The sequence below is a fragment of the Colossoma macropomum genome, unplaced genomic scaffold (genome assembly GCF_904425465.1).
Source record: "Colossoma macropomum unplaced genomic scaffold, Colossoma_macropomum, whole genome shotgun sequence".
In the NCBI taxonomy this organism is placed as follows: Eukaryota; Metazoa; Chordata; class Actinopteri; order Characiformes; family Serrasalmidae; genus Colossoma; species Colossoma macropomum.
Genome location: NW_023494804.1, coordinates 1,179,940 through 1,201,063, shown reverse-complemented (window position 1 = coordinate 1,201,063; position 21,124 = coordinate 1,179,940). Strand labels below are relative to the sequence as shown.

At 41.6% G+C, this 21,124-nt stretch overlaps 1 protein-coding gene across 1 annotated transcript in view; it reads left to right on the top strand.

Annotated features, from left to right (window-relative positions):
* Window positions 1–21,124, top strand: part of ryr1a (ryanodine receptor 1a (skeletal)) — a 143,468-nt gene that overhangs the window by 120,278 nt on the left and 2,066 nt on the right. Inside the window, 16 exon segments of the mRNA XM_036594491.1 lie at window positions 717–798; window positions 3,343–4,643; window positions 6,275–6,345; window positions 6,964–7,132; window positions 7,236–7,322; window positions 8,228–8,482; window positions 9,752–9,882; window positions 10,878–10,920; window positions 11,987–12,123; window positions 12,919–12,979; window positions 13,601–13,747; window positions 15,035–15,169; window positions 16,366–16,522; window positions 17,375–17,439; window positions 18,851–18,951; window positions 19,041–19,092. Coding sequence (XP_036450384.1) covers window positions 717–798; window positions 3,343–4,643; window positions 6,275–6,345; window positions 6,964–7,132; window positions 7,236–7,322; window positions 8,228–8,482; window positions 9,752–9,882; window positions 10,878–10,920; window positions 11,987–12,123; window positions 12,919–12,979; window positions 13,601–13,747; window positions 15,035–15,169; window positions 16,366–16,522; window positions 17,375–17,439; window positions 18,851–18,951; window positions 19,041–19,092 — 2,994 coding nt within the window.

The following is a 21,124-nucleotide window of genomic DNA, read 5'->3' as shown; positions in this document are numbered from 1 at the left end:
AGATTCAATATGGAACCATATACACACTTAAAATATGTTTTTTAGTAAAGGCAATGGCTCAATTTAGAACCAAGAGTCATTTATAAAATTAGTTGCACGCTTAAATGGTTCTCTGCATGATTAAATCGTTCTTCAGATTGAAGCTTTTGGAAATGGTTCTATATAGCACCAAAAAGGTTCTTCTAATGTTTCAAGCTTGACACCATAACAGTAGAAGAAACCTTTGAAGAACCATCTGAAGAACCATTTCACCATGCTTCTACATTTGTAGCAAATAGAACCACTGCCTTTGCTAAAGAACCCTTGAAGAACCATCTTTTTAAGAGTGTACCTTCCTTTGTAGTTTCCATGGTTTCATGTTCTAGCGTTTGCACATTTAACCTGGTTTTGGAAGTGAGCTTTGCTTTTTCTTTGCATGACCTTAACCTGCCGTTCAGAACGCATAACAACACCTGTGATCCTCAGCGTCCACACCTGCTGTCCACTGTGGTCAGTTTGCTGTTTTGGTTGCATCATAAAGGTTCTGGACCATCAAGTAATCCTACTGCCCTGTATGACTGAAAATGCTGCATTTACACTGAATTTTACTCTTTTTATCAGTTTTATTTGCTGATTTATTGTATTTTCTTTAAAACCATCTAAAGTTGTATTTTTAGTTATTTTATAATTCTGGCTCGGCCACAGGCAGTAGGACTTTCCCGTATGTTCTGTTTCAGGACTCGAGTCAGATCGGCCTGCTGAAAGAGCTGCTGGACCTGCAGAAGGACATGGTGGTCATGCTGCTCTCACTGCTGGAGGGTCAGTATCAGTGTAGCTCCAGTAGATCCAGATTAAGCCCAGTGTGAAAGGAGATTTCATAGTTAGTCTTAGAATTTTTTTATTATGTAGTGTTGTTATTTTTTATGGTACTCATGGGGAACTAATCATTCAATTAAGCAGTAGAACACAGAGGGAGTGTGTTATCGCGAAATAACATCACTGTGATTCGGTCGCCGTAGATCATCACAGCCGTGATGTTATTGGTGATAACACACTCCTCGAGTGTTCTATTGCTTTAATACAACAGTTAAATAAATACAGTAATAAATTAATAAACTGGGCCGTGAACGCGGCGTTTAATGTTTTAATGTTTGCAGTTCCTTCACCAAATTATAGTTCCTTAACAACGAGCTCCGCCCACTCGCTGCACAGCCGGCAGTTCGTTCTCCAGCTCCTTACACTAAATTTCCAAACTGTCGTCACCACTGAGCAGCTTTTCAGTCGGCAGCTGTGACAGAAGAACAGCTAAACAACCTGGAATCAGCCAGAAATGAACCCAACACCATTCGCCAAACTACATGGGCTGTAAGATGCTTTACAGACTGGCTGGAACAAAACAACATTAATATCTGGCAAAAACTGACAAAACTGAGCTGAACTTGATATTGTGTCAGTTTTAGTGGGTCAGTCTGATTTGGTCAGACTCTGCAGATCAGACTACACGTTTGGCGAATGGTGTTGGGTTCATTTCTGGCTGATTCCAGGTTGTTTAGCTGTTCTTCTGTCTCAGCTGCCGACTGAAAAGCTGCTCAGTGGTGATGACAGTTTGGGAATTTAGTGTCGTCTCATCTTCAGAGTCTGACCAAATCGGCTGTCGGTCAAATGTGATCTTAAACGTGTCCATTTTCTGTTTGTGGCAAAGTATGAAGTAAAAACATTCGAATGACTTGAGCATCTCCTACAGCTGTCAAAGTCGTTGCTTAGCAACGACGTCTCAGCGGAGTGATTCAGTGTTCGTGAAAAAACGTGCTGTTATGGTGAAATATCAGTTAGAACAGTTCTCAACCAATCAGCTTGCGTGGCCGGAACTAACTGTTGTATAAATAAGCAATAATATCTGCTCATATATGCCATACACTCTACAAGATGGTTCTTCAAGAGCTCTTTAGTAAAGACAATGGACACTCCATGCTTAAAGAACCAATTGCATGCTTAAAGGATTCTTTGCGTGGTGAAATGGTTCTTGAGATTGATAGCGAATGTGCTGTAGATGGTTCTATGTAGAACTTTTTTGAAAAGGGTTCTATGTAGCACCAAAAAGTGTTCTGCTTGTAAAGCTTGTAACAATAGGAGAACCTTTTTTGATGCTACATAAAACCATATACAACACATTTTCCATCAGTCGGAAGAACCGTTTCACCATGCAAAGAACCATTTAAGCAAGCACATGATTCTTTGAATGTTTATGGTTCTATGTAGAATCATAGTCTTGAAGAACCTTTTTTGCATATATTGGCAAAATTATACAGATTCCAGTAGTCTTAGTTAAACAGTGTTTTGTTATGGTCTCAGTTCTTGTCTTAAATAAAGTAGATGTAAAGTAAGGAACCAACAATGCTGTGAAAAAGTGTTTGCCCCCACCCAGTTTCTTCTATATTTGCTAATTTTTCACATTTAAAAGTTTCAGATCATCCAACTCATTTTAATATATGGTAAATACAACAGAAGTAAACACAAAACACAGCTTTTAAATGATTGTTCCATTTATGGATGATAAAGATTTATTCAAGACCTATGTCACCAATGTGAAAAAGTAATTGCCCGTTAAGCCTAATAACTGGTTGTGCCACCCTCGGCAGTAATAACTGTAATCAAACCTTTGCGATAACTTGCGATGAGTCTTTTACATCACTTTACATTCTGGCCCACTCTTCTTGTTTTAATTTGGCTACATTGGAGGGTTTTCAAGCATTAACTGCCCGATTAAGGTGTTGGGATGGGATTCACGTCAGTCCAAAACCTCAATTTTGTTTCTTTTGAACTGCATAACCCAACTGCGCTTGAACTGATGGGCGGACAATCTCCTTCGGGATTTTCTGATGACTTGAGATCAGAATTCATGGTTCCATCATGGACCCATGTCGTCCAACTTTGACTCATCAGTCCACAATGATCCCAAAAGTCTTGGTGTCTTTGTCTAATATTGAAAGTAGTTTGATGATGTGAAACATTCGAGTGTGACAAATACACAAAAAAAGAAGTTGGGAAGGGGGCAAAAACTTTTTCATAGCACTGTATAAATAGCTTTTTAACTTAACCTTAAAGGAAGAAAATAACATGAAAGTTTGGTTGAAGTTCAAAATAGCAAAGCGGCCTTCTTTTATTACATTATTATTAGCGTCAGCGTTATTGGTGCTTTATTGGCAGGTATTCTGTCAATAATAAATTTGTGGAACCTTCTTATGAGCTGATATATTGATATATAATCTAAAATGATATATTGCTCGAGCGCTAACCTGAACAAGGTAGTCATTTGCGTTTTTTTATCCCAGTTCTTGTAAAATTCTCCTTTTTTTTTGTCAGGTAATGTTGTGAATGGCACGATTGCTCGTCAGATGGTGGACATGCTGGTGGAATCTTCCAGTAATGTTGAGATGATCCTGAAGTTCTTCGACATGTTCCTCAAACTGAAAGACATTGTCGCCTCTGACGCTTTCCGAGACTACGTCACTGACCCCAGAGGTTTGATTTCGAAGAAGGACTTCCAGAAAGCGATGGACAGTCAAAAGCAGTACACGCCTTCGGAGATACAGTTCCTCCTGTCCTGCTCCGAGGCAGACGAGAACGAGATGATACACTACGAGGAATTCGCCAGCCGCTTCCAGGAGCCGGCGAAGGACATCGGCTTCAACATCGCCGTCCTGCTGACCAACCTGTCAGAGCACGTTCCCCACGACACCCGGCTGCAGAACTTCCTGGAACAGGCTGAGAGTGTCCTGAACTACTTCCGGCCGTTCCTGGGCCGCATCGAGATTATGGGCGCCAGCAGGAAGATCGAGAGGATCTACTTCGAGATCAGCGAGGTGAACCGGCGACAGTGGGAGATGCCGCAGGTCCGCGAGTCCAAGCGGCAGTTCATCTTCGACGTGGTGAATGAGGGCGGCGAGTCCGAGAAGATGGAGCTTTTTGTGAACTTCTGTGAAGACACCATCTTTGAGATGAACATTGCGTCCCAGATTTCAGAGCAGGAAGAAGAGGAGAAACTAGAGGACGATGAAGAGCCAACCGAAGGAGGAGAGGGAGGAGGAGGAAATGATGAAGAAGGTGGAGGAGAAAACAGCCAACCAGAATCCAGCTCCGCTTTCGCAGACTTTCTCACCAGCATGCTCAACTTTTTCGGGATGTTCACCTTCCGTAACCTTCGCAGGCAGTACCGGAGACTCCGGAAGATGACCGTAAAAGAGGTCATCGTCGGCGTTGCGACCTTCCTCTGGACAATCCTGTTGGGCATCTTCCATTTCATCTACAGTGTGTGTAAAGGACTCTTCCTGCTCGTCTGGCACACTCTGTTCGGGGGCAGTTTGGTAGAAGGAGCCAAAAACATCACAGTGACCGAAATCCTGGCCAGCATGCCGGATCCCACTCAGGACGAAGTGCACGGAGACCTGCCTGGAGAGCCTGGAGGTGGGGAAGAGCAAGAGGCCGGAGGAGTGACAGACTCCACAGAAGCAGCAGGAGGAGAGGAGGAAGATGAGGAGAGCACAGAGAAAGATGTGGGAAAAATCCCTGGCATCGATACGCCCGGCGGACTGGGGGATATGGGAGACACGACTCCGATCGACCCTCCAACTCCAGAAGGTTCTCCTTTAACCAAGAGGAAAATGGTATGGCCAGACAACTTGTAGAGAGGAGAAATAATGCTCTTTAATGTCTTTGGAGTTTCTCAAACACTCGAGGGCGCTCCTGAGTGAGTCCAAAATGAATGGGTTAAGATGGAGCATTTAAGTAAAATCATAGGTTATAAATGCTTAAACATTTTTGGGCCCAGTCCCATTTCTTCTTTTTACCCCTACCCCTTGTTTTCGAGCGTCACCCTAACCCCTTTGAACTGAGTTGTAGGGGGTAGTGGTTGAAATATTGACCTACGAGATGGGACCCTCAAATTAAAACAAAACCTTGCTTCATTAACAGCTACTAGCGCCGCCCTGTAGACGACCCGACCCGTCTTCGGTGACAGCAGAGGAGGGTAAAGTTCAGCTCCTCACTGCTGGGCTTTAGTTACATTTAGGGCATCATATGCCTTCAAAGAGGGGGGCAATTATTTATTATCACCCCCCCTTAATTCTTCAGTGATATGAAGCTGAAGTCAGATATTCACCAGATTCTTGTTTGAGTTTTCCCATTCCACCTTAAATGGTGCAGCAGTTACATTCGGGAGCTTGAGGCATCAGAACTGCTGGACTATTTAAGGTGGAACAGGAAAGTTAGCTAGCTAGCTACCGTGACATTAACATGCTATTAGCGATTTTTTATGCTTGTTATGAAGAAAACGACCAAAATACACTGAAACTACATTAAACTAAGATAATACAGTGGTTATCATAACTTTAACAGAGTAAATTCTCACATTTGTGGGTTTCTTTGGTCTCTTGTTCTCCATCTTGCCGGTTTTTCTTTTTTTCTCAAAACTCTCTGTTTGGAGTCTCTGAAAAACCTCTGTTTGGAGGGTCATGTAGCCCCAACACTTCACCCTACCCCTCTATCTCAACAAGAATGGCACACTCTACCCCTAGTGCAAAACAGAGGGCTAAGGGCTAAGTGGTAGGGGCAAGGGGTGAAATGGGACTGGGCCTTAATGTAAAAAAACACATTCATATCCTGAACACAGAACATCATAAAACATTTTAGTTTTCCGTGGGGAGGTGAACACATTAGACTCATCTGAACCCACCATCTCAGTAATTTTACTGACTGCACATAAAACTGTAGAAATAATCCAAGGTTATATAATCCTGTGCTATAAAACAAATCATAGAAATAACCGTTTATATTAATCCCAAGATATTAAACTAGTAAAATAGTGGAAATATTTTGTGATATTAATCCCGTGCTGTAAATTAAACTGTTGACGTAATTGCAGATTATATTAATCGTGCTATAAAACAAACTGTAGAAATAATTAAAGGTTATTAATCCTGTGCTATGAAATGAATCATAGAAATAACCTCAGTTAATATTAATCCCAAGCTATTAAAAGAATAGTAGAATTAATCCCAGGTTATATACATGTGTTGTAAAGCAAACTATAGGAATAACCCCGGTTTATGTTAATCCCGTGCTATAAAACAAACCTGAATGGCTTTTATGTTAACTCACTCTGCCTAACAGCGCACAGCGCTCTTACAGGCTCTAAATAAAGTTTAAAGTCAGCTGTTTATTCAGTGATTTCACTGCAGGCATTGCAGTGAGCAGAGAGCAGTGAAGAAGGGTGCCTGATCAGTGGTTCGTGTTTTAGCAGCCAGAAGAAGCCGGAGCTGAACAGACTGCAGCTGTAGAGGAGCCGCCACCTGAGCCGGAGAAAGCAGAGTGAGTGGAGCTCGTTCTCTTCACGCCTGCTGTGACTGAGCCCAGCCTGGCCAGAAAACATTAATTATTTAAGTGACTATTTATTTATTATAAACATTCACTGACCGGCCACTTCATTAAAATGAAAGCCACTGTCTTGTATTTACACTCATCAGACACAGCAGTGCTGCTGGAGTTTTTAAACACTGTCCATTCACTGTCCACTCTATTCGGTACAGTTTGTGTTGGTCATCCTGTAGTCCTTCATCAGTGGTCACAGGACGCTGCCCACAGGACACTGTTGGCTGGATGTTTCTGGTTCCCAGTCCAGCAGTGACACTGAGGGGTTTAAAAACTCCAGCAGCACTGCTGTGTCTGATCCACTCGCACCAGCGCAACACACACTAACACTCCACCACCACGACTGTGAGGGTCCATGGGGGTCCTGACCATGGAAGAACAGGGTAACAAAGTATGCAGAGAAACAGATGGACTACAGTCTGTAACTGTAGAACTACAGAGTGAAACTATACGGTCAGTGGAGCTGATAAAGTGGACAGTGAGTGTAGAAACAAGGAGGTGGACTCTTCTCCTGCAGTGCTGTGTTATCCGTTCTGGTAACCTTTTCATTTCCACCAGCACTGAAAACGGTGAGAAGGCAGAGAAGGAAGTGGTGGCCAAGGCTGAAGAGCCGCAGGAGAAGGAGAAGGTGGAAAAGACCAGTAAAGCAAAGAAAGAGAAGAAATCGGCCAAAGATGAAGGATTTGAGCTTTGGAACGAGCTGGATGTTCAAAGAAATAAATTCATGGTAGGAAACGAGAGACTTCATCAGTTCTGCTCCTGAACTTGAGTCTTTAATCAGTTTAGTTTTGGTTTTATTTGCATCACTCACATTTCTTTCTCATCCACAGAACTATCTGTCTCGCAACTTCTACAACCTCCGCTTTCTGGCTCTGTTTATCGCCTTTGCTCTGAACTTCATTCTGCTCTTCTACAGGGTCTCTGAACCTTTTAATACTTTACTCAATCAGCTGATTTTGTTAATTTGCAGAAATCTACTGGAAAATATCACACGCAGTACAATTAACACAAGTTTGTTTTTTTGAAGAATAAAGTTGATCTCAGTTTTAGACTCAGTTTACCGACCAGCCTGATGTGTTTGTTGTCTTAAAACGATGGTTATTCAAGGGTTTTAGTAAAGCAATGGTTAGTTCTATATAGCACCAGAAAGGGTTCCACGATTGTTACAATGTCAAGCTTGTAATTATAGAAGAACCCTTTTTGGTGCTATATAGAATGTATTGTATATCGTTCTATATAGAACCTTTTTGAAAAAGGTTCTAAATAGCACCCAAAAGGGTTCTATGATTCTTACGTTGTTGAGCTTGTAATAATAGAAGAACCCTTTTTGGTGCTATATAGAATGTATTGTAAATAGTTCTATATAGAACCTTTATAGTGTTTTACGATTGTTTTGATGCCAAGATTGTAACAATAGAAGTACCCTTTTTGGTGCTGCATATAATATATTGTATAGGGTTCTATATAGAACCTTTTTGAAAATGATTGTATTTAGCACCATAAATGGTTCTGTGGTTGTTACAGCATCAAGCTTGTAATAATAGAAGAACCTTTATTGCTGCTATTTAGAAGCATATACAACACATTCTCCAATCTGAAGTACCATTTTACCATGCACAGAACCCTTTGAGCATGCAAATGTTTCTATATGGATCTCTAAATAGAACCATTTCCTTTACTAAAGAACCTTTGAAGAACTATCTACTGTATGTTTTGTTGTAAGGAGGGAAAACTGATTTTAATTATGTTATGTTTTAATCTGAGCTAAGTGTATTGTGTGGTGTTTTATTGGAGCTTTGTGTTCTTCATCCTCTTTGTCCAGGTGTCAGACACTCCTCCAGGTGATGAGTTTGAGGGTTCTGGGCTGTTTGAAGGTTCTGGGCTGTTTGAAGGCTCTGGGGAGGAGATGGACGGCTCTGGAGCGGAGGATGGAGGTGGTGATGATGATGATGAGGAAGGGCCTGTGTACTACTTTCTGGAGGAGAGCACAGGATACATGCAGCCCACGCTGGCCTTCCTCGCCGTCCTCCACACCGTCATCTCCTTCATCTGCATCATCGGATACAACTGCCTCAAGGTTTAACCTCCGCTAGAACAAACCGCCCTGAGCTGATGAACACTCTGAGTGTGTTTACATGCATTTGATAATCGGATAACTGCAAAAATCAGATTTTGTCAGTAACTGGTTCAGTGTGTTTACATGCACTTGAGTAATCAGATAATGGAGAAACTCCGGGTCTCCATTGGTCAGACAGTAATCATATTTCTGCTTTACAGCCAGCCAATAAACTCACAGAAGAAGACGCGACGTGAACGTAACGTAAAACTCAAACTTCATGCTGCAGCTGTTTTTAAACATTGTCCCACTTTACCTGAAAATATGAACATACATCATTTAGAAGGTGAAGAATATTTAAATCCTTAATTTCGTGTTTGGTTTCAGCGTCACTCTAAAAGTGTTGTGCTGCGTTTCGTGGTGACGCTGCTCACTTATTTCCAGTTCCACCGTCTGTTTCACACATGTGCAGACTGATAGAAATCCGAGCAAGAGTTTACATGCACTGAGAAATCTGATTACTGAGCTAAAATCTAGCCTCTTTATCAGATTTCTTAATCAGATTTCTAGAACTTACTCCGATCTAAGAGACCAGAGTGTGCTGTTTACCTGATCATTTGTATAATCAGATAACTGCAGATATCCGATTACGATCGGATTAATAAGTGCATGTAAATAAGTGCTTGGACAATCTGATATGCAGGCTTTTCTTTATTTCTGCCGTGTCTTACATTTTAGAATAGCACCAAAGACCAAAGTGTTCTTTATTAACAACAGTGGTTCTATTTAAAACCATGAACAATCAAAGAACCGGGGTGGGAATAAGATAATTAAGTCATGACCACGACTTAGTAAGGCGTAGGAACGAGATAATTAGGTTGTGGCCATGACTTAGTAAGGCGTGGGAACGAGATCATGCTTTATTAAGCTGTGGTCAAGGCTTGATTATTTTGTTCCCACACCTTACTAAGTTACATTATTCTTATTTATACAGGATGTCAACAGCGGGGCTTTGTATAAATGGTTCTTTTTCAGATTGATGGACAGTATGTTCTATATAGCACCAAAAATCAGTCTGAAGAACTCTTTCACCATGAAAAAGAACCATTTAAGCATGCAGTAGTAGTTCTATATAAACCATTCAGTTTACCAAAGCCCCCTTAAAGAACATTTTTATTTAAGCGTGTGTGTAATCACATATTGAATCATCCACTCACTCTGATGCTGATTTCGCCGTTAAACGCATCAGTGTTCCCCTCTGTGGACTGATCATGGCTCTGTGTGCTGTAGATCCCTCTGGTCATCTTTAAGAGGGAGAAGGAGCTGGCGAGGAAGCTGGAGTTTGATGGACTGTACATCACTGAACAGCCTGAGGATGATGATATTAAAGGGCAGTGGGACAGACTCGTACTCAACACACCGTGAGTCCACTTCTGCTGACCAGCAGAGCTTTTAAACCAAACTAAGGCCCAATCCTATTTCACCCCTCGCCCCTATCACTCAGCCCTACCCCTCAGTTTTGTGCGTTCTCGTCTAGGGGTAGGGGGTCGCGATTCTTGTTGAGATAGAGGGGCGAAGTGTTTGGGCTACATGACCCTCCGAAGGGAGGTTTTTCAGAGTCTCTAAGCAGAGTGACATGAGAAAGAAAAACTGGTAAGATGGCTGAACAAGAGACCAGAGAGACCCACAAATGTGAGAAATTTCTTTGTTATAAATTACGATAATCATCATATCACCTTAGTTTAATGTCGTTTCAGTGTATTATGATCCTTGTCTTCATCACAAGCATGAAAGATCGGTAATAGTATGGTGATGCCATAGTAGCTGGTAGGTAGCTAAATTTCCCATTCCCACTTAAATAGACCAGCAGTTCTGACGTCTGAGGCGCCAGGATGTAACTGCTGCTCCATTTAAGGTGGAACAGGAAAAATCGAGAAGCTGGCGAATATCTGACTTCAACTGAAGAATTCCACTGAAGAATTAGGGGTGGGTGATAATAAATAATTGCCCCCCCGCTGAAAACATATGATGCCCTAAATGTAACTAAAGCCCAGCAGTGAGGAGCTGAACTTTACCCTCCTCTGCTGTCACTGCAGACTGGCAGGGTCGCCTACAGAGCAGCGCTAGTAGCTGTTAATGAAGTGATGCTCTTTTTATTTGAGGGTCCCATTTCAGAGGGAAGATTTCAACCACTACCCTGTAACTCAATTCCCAGGGGCAACACTCAAAAACAAGGAGTAGGAGTAAAAATAAGTAATAAGATTGGGCTCAAATATGATCTAAGAAAATAAACTGACAAAATTAGCTCATTATTTTTCCTGTCAGTTTTTAATGTGGCAGTAACAATATCTTTGCATTCTGTTTTTGTTCAACAAAGAAATTTATTTGCTAATGTTTTGTGTGTTGATTGTTTCAGCTCATACCCAAACAACTACTGGGACAAGTTTGTGAAGCGAAAGGTAAGTGAGGAAAAGGGTGCAGTGTGTAAGATTTAATATCATCTAGTGGTGAGGTTGCAGACTGCACCAAGCTGAACCCCCCTCCCTCACCCCTCCCTTTTCAAGCGTGTAGTAGAACCTGCGGTGGCCGTCAGGTTTTCTGCCGTCGTCTGTCCTGATTTCATTTTGCTTCATGTTTCTCGTCTTTGACGGTGAGGATTTACGCTCTCTCACTTTCTCTTGTGCTAAATAATAAGTCTGATTCTCCATTTGTCAAAATTTCAGTTCTCAAATTTCTCACAACACAAAACAGTCAGCAGCACCGGCAGCTCCAATGATTCTTCTTCTTTCTACGTCTTCCAACCGGAGCTACAGCGCCACCAAATTCAAGCTGCCACTTCAGCATATAAGCATGAAAGACGCCCTCTAGAGTTACAGCTGATTATACACTAATGAACACATGGTTTTGTTATTATATTCCGTTTCTGATAATAGATCCCCTGAAATCTCACACACTGCACCTTTAATAACTGCACACATCGTAAATATATATAAGCAGCTGTTCTTAACTTTACGGATTTTTGTTATTTTTCACACTTTTAGATGTAGAAATTCCTTATTCAACATGCACATGGCAAGTAAAGCGTTCTGATTATGATGAGTGCAGCTCATAAGAGCCAAAATGAATCATATAGAGTCGTGTGCAAAAGTTTGTGCGACCCTGGTCACATCGTATGTTGTTTATTTTTTAAGTGTAAATAAGTTAACACATCCTGTATAACACACATTTTAATACACATTTACAGTTTATTTGCTGAGTTTTATATATTAGGAAATATATAACGTAATGTAGCCTGTGCAGAAGTTACGGCACATTATATGTTTTATTGATTTTTCCACTATAAACAGAAATAAAAATTGTGCAACAAATTTAGCAGAAAAATTCCATATTCATGTTGTATGTTCTCTGTAGAGGATGTGTTTAGTTATTTTCTCTTAGAAAAGGAACACCTTTTTACGCTCGACTGCATATCAGTAAGGAAATGCCAAATGGTCTCTCTGAATTGGCCCGGCTGCCTTTTCCCAGGTGCTGGATAAATACGGGGATATTTACGGCCGAGAGAGGATCGCGGAGCTGCTTGGGATGGACCTGGCCTCGCTGGATGTCAGCAAACAACAGAACGATAAAAAACCTGAGGAACAGGACAACTCCATGCTGGCCTGGTACTAAAGCCTCTGAGAACCAGTCAGAAACTTAGTTAAGACGGGTAGAAAACCTGCTTGGCTTTTATAGAGTGTAGTCAAGCACGTACCAGAACGAGTGCCTCCTGGTTGGTATAATTAATAACTGTGTTTTTATCGCCTTGTTCCGTTGTTTAGCCTGTTCTAGATCACTGTACTGGAACCAGCATAGTTCAATAAAAATGATCACTTCTGTTTTTTGTGCATCATTTTTATACATCAAATCATCCAGCAGTACGTGATACGATACACTGTTAGAAAGCCTTGGGTATCTTCATATATTCTATCTAGAACCATGAACACTCAAAAAAACATTTGCATGATTAAAGGGTTCTTTGTGTGGTAAAATAATTGTTCAGATTGATGGAGAATGTGTTGCAGATGGTTCTACATAGAACCTTTTTGAAAAGGGTTATGTATAGTACCCAAAATGGATCTTCTATTGTGACTATGTTAAACTTCCAATAATCTGCCAGATGAAGAACTCTTTTTGGTGCTATATAGAACCAACACACTCTCCATCAATCTGAAGAACGTTTTCAGCATACAAAGAGCCCTTTAATCATGCAAGTGGTTCTTTCAGTGTTCATGGTTTTATGTAGAACCATTTTCTTTACTAAAGAACCATCTTTTTTGAACCCAGAAGGGAACATTCCCACAACTTTGGCTAACGTTCCTCAAGTTCTAATAATGTTTTAAAGAAAACCTTTTAATCTAATGTTTAAAGAACGTTTAAAGGATGTTTATCATTTTAATGATGTTCTCTTTCTGTTTCAGGCTCACAGCTGTTGACATCAAATATCAGATCTGGAAATTTGGAGTCGTGTTCACAGACAATGTAAGAACCAGGGAGTATTACACTGCACTCTCTTAAAGATGGTTCTTCAAAGGTTCCTCGGTAAAGAACTTCTCTATAGAATGCTTAAATGGTTCTTTGCACGATGAAATGGTTCTTCAGATTGACGGAAAATGGTTCTATATAACACCAAAAAGGTTCATCTGTTTTTACAAGTTTGACATTGAACCCTTTTCGGTGCTACATAGAACCATTTTCAAAAACGCTGTATATAGACCCATGTTCACATTCTCCATCAGTCTGAAGAATTATTTCACAATAAAAGGAACCATTTATGCATGAACTTTTTATACATAGAGCTCATGGTTCTAAATAGAACCATTCCCTTTACTAAAGAACCTCGTGCAGTGTATTGATTGTTTCTGTTTGAACAGCAGTGTATTGATTCTGATTTTACTATATTGCATTAATTATTTTGTGTTGATTGACTCTTATCGTACTATATTTTATTGATTTAAATTGTATTGACTGATTCTGATTGGACTTTATTGCATTGATTATACTGTACTGATTGATTCTGATCGTGCTGTATTGCACTGATTGATTCCTGACTCCTGACTTAGGCAGAGCTAAAACTCCTAAAGGTTCTTCTCTGTCCTGTAGACGTTCCTCTATCTGGTCTGGTACACTGTGATGTCTCTGCTCGGCCACTACAACAACTTCTTCTTCGCCTGTCACCTGCTGGACATCGCCATGGGCGTCAAAACACTGCGGACCATCCTGTCCTCTGTCACGCACAACGGCAAGCAGGTACAGCAGCGCTGCGTTCAGACTGATTTTACAGCTCAGTCAGGTGTTACATGTGTTACATCAGGAGTGAGTAAAGAAAGACACTGTTACCAACACACAGGGTGAAGAAGGCTCTTCACATAGAAACATTCTCAACGCAAGTACGAGCGCAAAAGACCGTCCTGCCGTATGAACCCAACATGGGTTCTCACATTAAAAACACATCGTCTGGTGATGCTACAGCCGTCCGTGGCCAGGAGTCCAAGAGAGCACAGTTGTCCTCTCTCTCTCTGGGTGGGCAGGATGGCCCCCGTCTCCCCCCCGCCACTCAGTGTGATGCTAGCCAGCGCAGGCGTCTGATAGCTGACATAACAAAACTGGCGGTTCTAATTGTTCTAAACAGAGCCATGAACATGCAAAGAACCCTTTGAAAGATTAAGTGGTTCTTTGCATCATGAAAGTCTTTTTCAGATTGATGGAGAATGTGCATTAATGTGCTATAGACAGTTCTATATATGGAACCTTTTTGAAAAGGGTTCTGTATAACACCCAAAAGGGTCCTTCTATTGTTACACGCTTGACACCGCACATTCTTAAACAATGATGGTTCTTCAAAGGTTCTTTAATAAAGAAAATGGTTTTCAAAAAGGTTCTATATAAAACCATCGACAGCACGTTCTCCATCAATCTGAAGAACCATTTCATGATGCAAGCAACCATTCAATCATGCAGAAGGTTCTTGAGTGTTCATGGTTCTATATAAAACCATTTTCTTTACTAAAGAACCTTTGAAGCACCAACTTTTTATCAGTGTAGCCTTCACCCTCCAAGTGGTGTCCTGTGACTGGGTGGATGGAGTTGGACGTGACCAAACTGGGGAGAAAACTCAGTCATTTAGGGGGAGATTAAGGATGTTTCATATGTATTACACTGGGAAATCACACGGGTTACTCTGGACCAGGCTTGACCAGGCTTGGTTGTCACCAGGCCTGTGCTGTGCTGTGTCAATTGCACTGGCTTTGCATTATGAAATGTGTCATGACACGTTTTAGAATGCAGAGATGCGCAAAACTTGGAAGAGATGTGTTCAGCCTAAGAGAACAGAACCGCAGCACCAGTGGAACAAACTGCTTTGAGGAAACTACATGAAGCTAAATAGACTTATTTTTAAAATTTCTCTTCTTTCATTAAACTGGGCATCATAAATTATACATATTTCTGAATATTTCTGATATATTTCTGAAACTACATGCTTCCATACTGTTGTTCAGTCGTGATGTTGATTCCTGTGTGTGTGTGTGTGTGTAGCTGATGATGACTGTCGGTCTCCTGGCGGTCGTTGTGTATCTCTACACCGTCGTGGCCTTCAACTTCTTCCGCAAGTTCTACAACAAGAGTGAAGACGAGGACGAGCCGGATATGAAGTGTGACGACATGATGACCGTAAGTGACTGACCGCACTAGAGCCAGTTCAGTGGAGTCACACCCACTTTCTATTCTCTCTGTACCCTTCTGTTATACCAAACACATGACTCCAAAACTGTAGAGGGCACCCAAGAGTGAGTTCTTTACAGCTGAAAAGTACATTTATTAAGTGAAGTTTTTCTTTCATTTTGGAAATTAAACAGTTATTGAAAACTTACTAGGACGCTTCTGTTTTTCTACAGCAAACAGGTTTAGGACTAGGGATGCACTACGAAATCAGTATCAGCTGATAATCGCTTTCTTAAAAAGTCGCTTTTCTTAAGAGCTACAACTTTTCCAGCAAAGCTGATGGAGTTTATGGCTCGCGATGATCAGCTGTTCTCTGTTGTGGAGGATGTTGGGTTTTAACAGCTGCTCAAACATCTTGAGCCACGATAGGCCAAACACAGTCGCTGTTATTTTTCCAGTGTAGCTCGACTGAGTGACACAACATGGACTCATATTCACAAACTCCCTGAGGATGATGTGGCACCCGTTAGCTTTACCACGGACATCTGGACGTCTGAGGTGAATCCTGTGTGTATTCTCAGTTTAACCAACATACACGCAGCGTCATGTAGCCAAGACATAAAAACATGTATGTGTAAGATATTAGATATCGGTGTCTGTGTGCTGATTGGTTAGCATTACTGCTACTGAGTGCTGATTGGTCAGCATTACTGCTACTGAGTGCTGATTGGTCAGCATTACTGCTACTGAGTGCTGATTGGTTAGCATTACTGCTACTGAGTGCTGATTGGTCAGCGTTACTGCTACTGAGTGCTGATTGGTTAGCGTTACTGCTACTGAGTGCTGATTGGTTAGCGTTACTGCTACCGAGTGCTGATTGGTTAGCGTTACTGCTACTGAGTGCTGATTGGTCAGCGTTACTGCTACTGAGTGCTGATTGGTTAGCGTTACTGCTACCGAGTGCTGATTGGTCAGCGTTACTGCTACCGAGTGCTGATTGGTTAGCGTTACTGCTACTGAGTGCTGATTGGTCAGCGTTACTGCTACTGAGTGCTGATTGGTTAGCGTTACTGCTACTGAGTGCCGATTGGTTAGCGTTACTGCTACTGAGTGCTTTTTTAATGAGTATTTTTACATAGGATATGTAACATAATGTTGTAATTATCTCTCTCTCTCTCTCTCTGTCTCTCCCCCGCCCCTCTCAGTGTTACCTGTTCCACATGTACGTAGGTGTGAGGGCAGGTGGGGGTATAGGAGATGAGATTGAGGACCCTGCAGGTGATGAGTACGAGCTCTATCGCGTCGTTTTCGACATCACCTTCTTCTTCTTCGTCGTCGTCATCCTCCTCGCCATCATCCAGGGTGAACCTTTATTCTTTCACTCATTCACTCGTTCATTCACTGCTTATAATACAGTCTAGCAGCTCTAGCAGTTTATACACCATCGACATCATCAGCAAAATCAAAACAAGGTGATTCATGGGGTAAAAATTGTAGTCTAACTTCTTATTACAGAATTGTCTATTTATTTTAGGTGATACTTTTGATTTATTTTTTATTTATTTAGATTTATATTTAATTTAGCTTTATTGCTAAAAGTCAGGGAAGTCCAGGAATTCATTTCTGCACACATGCTTATTTAAAGTAGCTTTTATTGGAATATTACAATAATAATTATTATATTATAGTATTATTATATTTGACGCTGTATATTGAATATTTGCTGCAATGTAAGTAGACAGTACTTCCATCATCTCTCTGTAACAATGCACACATGAAAAGCTCAGCGTTCTGCTTACCAGCTTACACAATTGCAAAAGATCGTTCTTCAGAGGATCTTTAGTTAGGAGAAGGGTTCTGTTTAGAAACATTTGCATACATAGAGGGTTCTCTACATGGTGAAATGGTTCTTCAGATCTGTATAGAATCTTTTTAAAAAGTGGTTCTCTGTAGCACCAAAAAGGTTATGCTACAGTTCTGCTATTGATAGAATGTTCAGCTTGTAACAATAGAAGAACTTATATAGAACCATATACAACACATTCTCCATCAGTCTGAAGAACATCTAACCATGCAGAGAACCATTTAATCCTGAAATGATTCTTTATAAAAGGCATGGTTCTGAACAGAACAGTTCAATTTACTAAAGAACCTTTGAAGAACCATCTTTTTGATATTCTACTATAAGTGACAGCGTGTGTTTCATCTGTGCAGGTTTGATTATCGATGCGTTTGGTGAGCTGAGAGATCAGCAGGAGCAGGTGAAGGAGGATATGGAGGTAAACAAAGCAGAGCTTTAATCTGATCTTCATCTGAGGAGCACCGGACAACACAACACTCTAAATATTACCTGATTTACAGCTTCTAGAACTCTGGAAAGTCTAAAAGTGGCCTCCTGCACATATATTTCTATTTTTGACTGTAACTTGGTGATCGGGCTGCTCAATTATGGCGAAAATCCTAATCACGATTGTTTTGGTCAACATTAAGATCACGATTATTTAACCCGATTAATCACTGATTTTGGAAACATCAGGCACATGATACAAACCACAACCTACTCAAAACTACTAAACTTATAAAAAAAAATAAATAAAAGTGTCCTTTGGGTTTGTGAAAAGCACTATATAAATTAAACGTATTATTTAGAATAGAATTCAGAACCATTAGCCTACTGTGTTTTGCACACAGAGGAATTAGACCTCCGCATTTAACCCATCCGTGTAGTGAAACACCCACATACCTGCACACTAGTGAACACACATACTAGGGGGCAGTGAGCACACTTGCCCGGAGCGGTGGGCAGCTCTATCCACGGCGGCCGGGGAGCAATTGGGGGTTAGGTGCCTTGCTCAAGGGCACTTCAGTCACGTACTGTCAGCTGAGGGGATCGAACCAGCGACACAATGCTGGTTCCCCAACCTCCAGCCCACGACTGCCCCTAAATCAAACAGTTTGGGCTTTTAGGGAGGGGCGCTGTAAAGGAAAGAGGTGTGCTGGCTTTATAATACAAGACAAAATAAGAGCATCATTGGGAAACAGAATGATAATCGTTTTATCTTGATTGTCTTGTTTTGATAATCGTTGGAAGTGGATCAGACACAGCAGTGCTGCTGGAGTTTTTAAACACCTCAGTGTCACTGCTGGACTGAGAATAGTCCACCAACCAAAAATATCCAGCCAACAGCGTCCTGTGGGCAGCGTCCTGTGACCACTGATGAAGGACTAGAGGATGACCAACACAAACTGTGCAGCAGCAGATGAGCTATCGTCTCTGACTTTACATCTACAAGGTGGACTGACAAGGGTAGGAGTGTCTAATAGAGTGGACAGTGAGTGGACACAGTGTTTAAAACACTCCAGCAGCACTGCTGTGTCTGATCCACTCAGACCAGCACAACACACACTAACACGCCACCACCACGTCAGTGTTACTGCAGTGCTGAGAATGATCCACCACCCAAATAGTACCTGCTCTGTGAGGGTCCATGGGGGTCCTGACCACTGAAGAACAGGGTAACAAAGTATGCAGAGAAACAGATGGACTACAGTCTGTAACTGTAGAACTACAGAGTGAAACTATACGGTCAGTGGAGCTGATAAAGTGGACAGTGAGTGTAGAAACGAGGAGGTGGTTTATTGTTTATGGTCTGTTGGTGTTTATTCTTTACTACTGAAATCTCTCTCCAGACTAAATGCTTTATCTGTGGAATTGGGAGCGATTACTTCGACACGACTCCACACGGCTTTGAGACTCACACTTTAGAGGAACACAACTTGGCTAATTACCTGTGAGTGATTTACAGACCTTTTTTTCTTAAAAATAAAAGCAAACTCACATAAACACTCATTTTAAATGCGCTGTTTCTCTCCATCACAGATTCTTCCTGATGTATCTGATAAACAAGGATGAGACCGAACACACCGGTCAGGTAAAACTCATCATTACAGATTCATATTGTGTTTTTGAGAACTGACTTGATTTATGTATGTTTTTTGTTTTTGTTTTTGTTGTTTGTTTGTTTTTGCTTGTTTGGCATTTTTTCAGTAGAAATAAGAAGACAGTAGAACAACAAACAAGGAAAACATTGCAGTAGAAAGTAATGACAGAAAAACAGTAGATCTATTAAGTGTGTAAGGAAGGCACATAGAGGGTAACTACACTTTTAAGGTCAATCTGAAACAGTGAAATGGTGTTTACACGTGAACACTTTCCATCTGATGGATGTCTGTTTCATGATTCCTGCAGATCCTTAAAGAGTCTTATAAAGTCATATAATAGATTTGAACATTTAAAATGTCTTTATTTTTGCTGTTAAAGGTGTTAAATTTAGGGATGGACAGTTTGTAAGGGATTGGTTATTGGCTAACTGGTCACTATGCCAAATGGTCACTATGCCAGAGTATGCAATCATAGTGCCATAAATTTGTGCCGTGTCTTGGCAAGTTCATACATTATATGGACAAAAGTATTGGGACAAACCTCTTAATCATTGAATTCAGGTGTTTCAGTCTCATGAAATTTCCTCCCTCCTAGATTTTCCACGATCAGCTGTGAGTGTATTATTGAGAATTGGAAGCGTTTAGGAATCACAGCAACTCAGCCACCAAGTGTCAGACCACGTAAAGTTACAGAGCGAGTCGCCGAGTGCTGAGGAGCATAGAGCATAAAAGTCTATGCTGATCAATAACTAGAAGTCCAAACCTCCTCTGGCAGCAACATCAGCACAGAAACCGCGCCGGGAGCTTCATGGCAGGGTTTCCATGTCTGAGCAGCTGCATGCAGCCTTACATCACCAAGCACAACCCCCAATGTTGGACGGAATGGTGTAAAGCACCACCACTGGACTCTGGAGCAGTGGAAACGTATACTGTGGAGTGACCAATCAGCTTCTCTATCTGTCAGTCTGATGGACGAGTCTGGGTTTGGCGAATGCCAGGAGAACGTTACCTGCCTGACTGCACTGTGCCAGCTGTAGAGTTTGGTGGAGGAGGGATGATGATATGGGGCTGTTTTTCAGGGGTTGGTCTAGAACCCTTAGTTCCAGTGAAGGGGAATCTTAATGCTTCAGCAGAACAAGACATTTTGGACGATTGTACACTTCCAACTTTGTGGAACAGTTTGGGGAAGAACCTTTCCTGTTCCAGCATGACTGAGCCCCAGTGCACAAAGCAGCTCCATAAAGGCCTGACTGGGTGAGTTTGGTGTGGAAGAACTTGACTGGCCCTCACAGAGCCCTGACCTCAACCCCATTAAACACCTTTGGGATGAACTAGAACAGAGATTGTGAGCCAGACCCTCTCGTCCAACATCAGTGTCTGACCTCACAAATGCTCTTCTGGATGAATGGGCAGAAATTCCCACAGACTCTCCAACATCTTGTAGAAGCTTCCCAGAAGAGTGGAAGCTGTTAGAGCTGCAAAGGGGAACCAAGTCCATATTAATGCCTATGGATTTAGAATCGGAGTCACAAAAGCTCCTGTAGCTGTCCCAATACTTTTGTCCATATAGTGTAGGTCATCAGGGAGGCAGGTTAAGAAGCTCCCAATTAAAAGCGCTGTGTGTGATGCTGGCAGTGTGTTCTGAAAAGAAAAGAGAGAAAAAGTGATTGTGGAGCCGTTCCTGGGTGTCAGAAGAGGACAGTGTAGACTGACTGTCCTTTAAAGAGAATTTGAGGTAACGAATATCAAGAACATTATATAAATGCAGCCAGCAGGTTTGCTGTACGTAAACAGACTGTTCCAACCAACATCTTTTCAGACTCTGTCGTGGTTCTCCCTCAAGGAGATGCCAGAAAGGCAGGGGGTTCTGCTGCCACAGCTCAGAGAACCTTTCCCCTTTTGTTGTTCGTGTCGTTCTTTCTCTTCACTGTGTTTACAGATGTGCGTCAGAGAGCGCTCTGTCATCCTGTTGGTTAACTTCAAGGAATGTGTCGTAGGAATAGGCAGGAAAATACCAAAAAT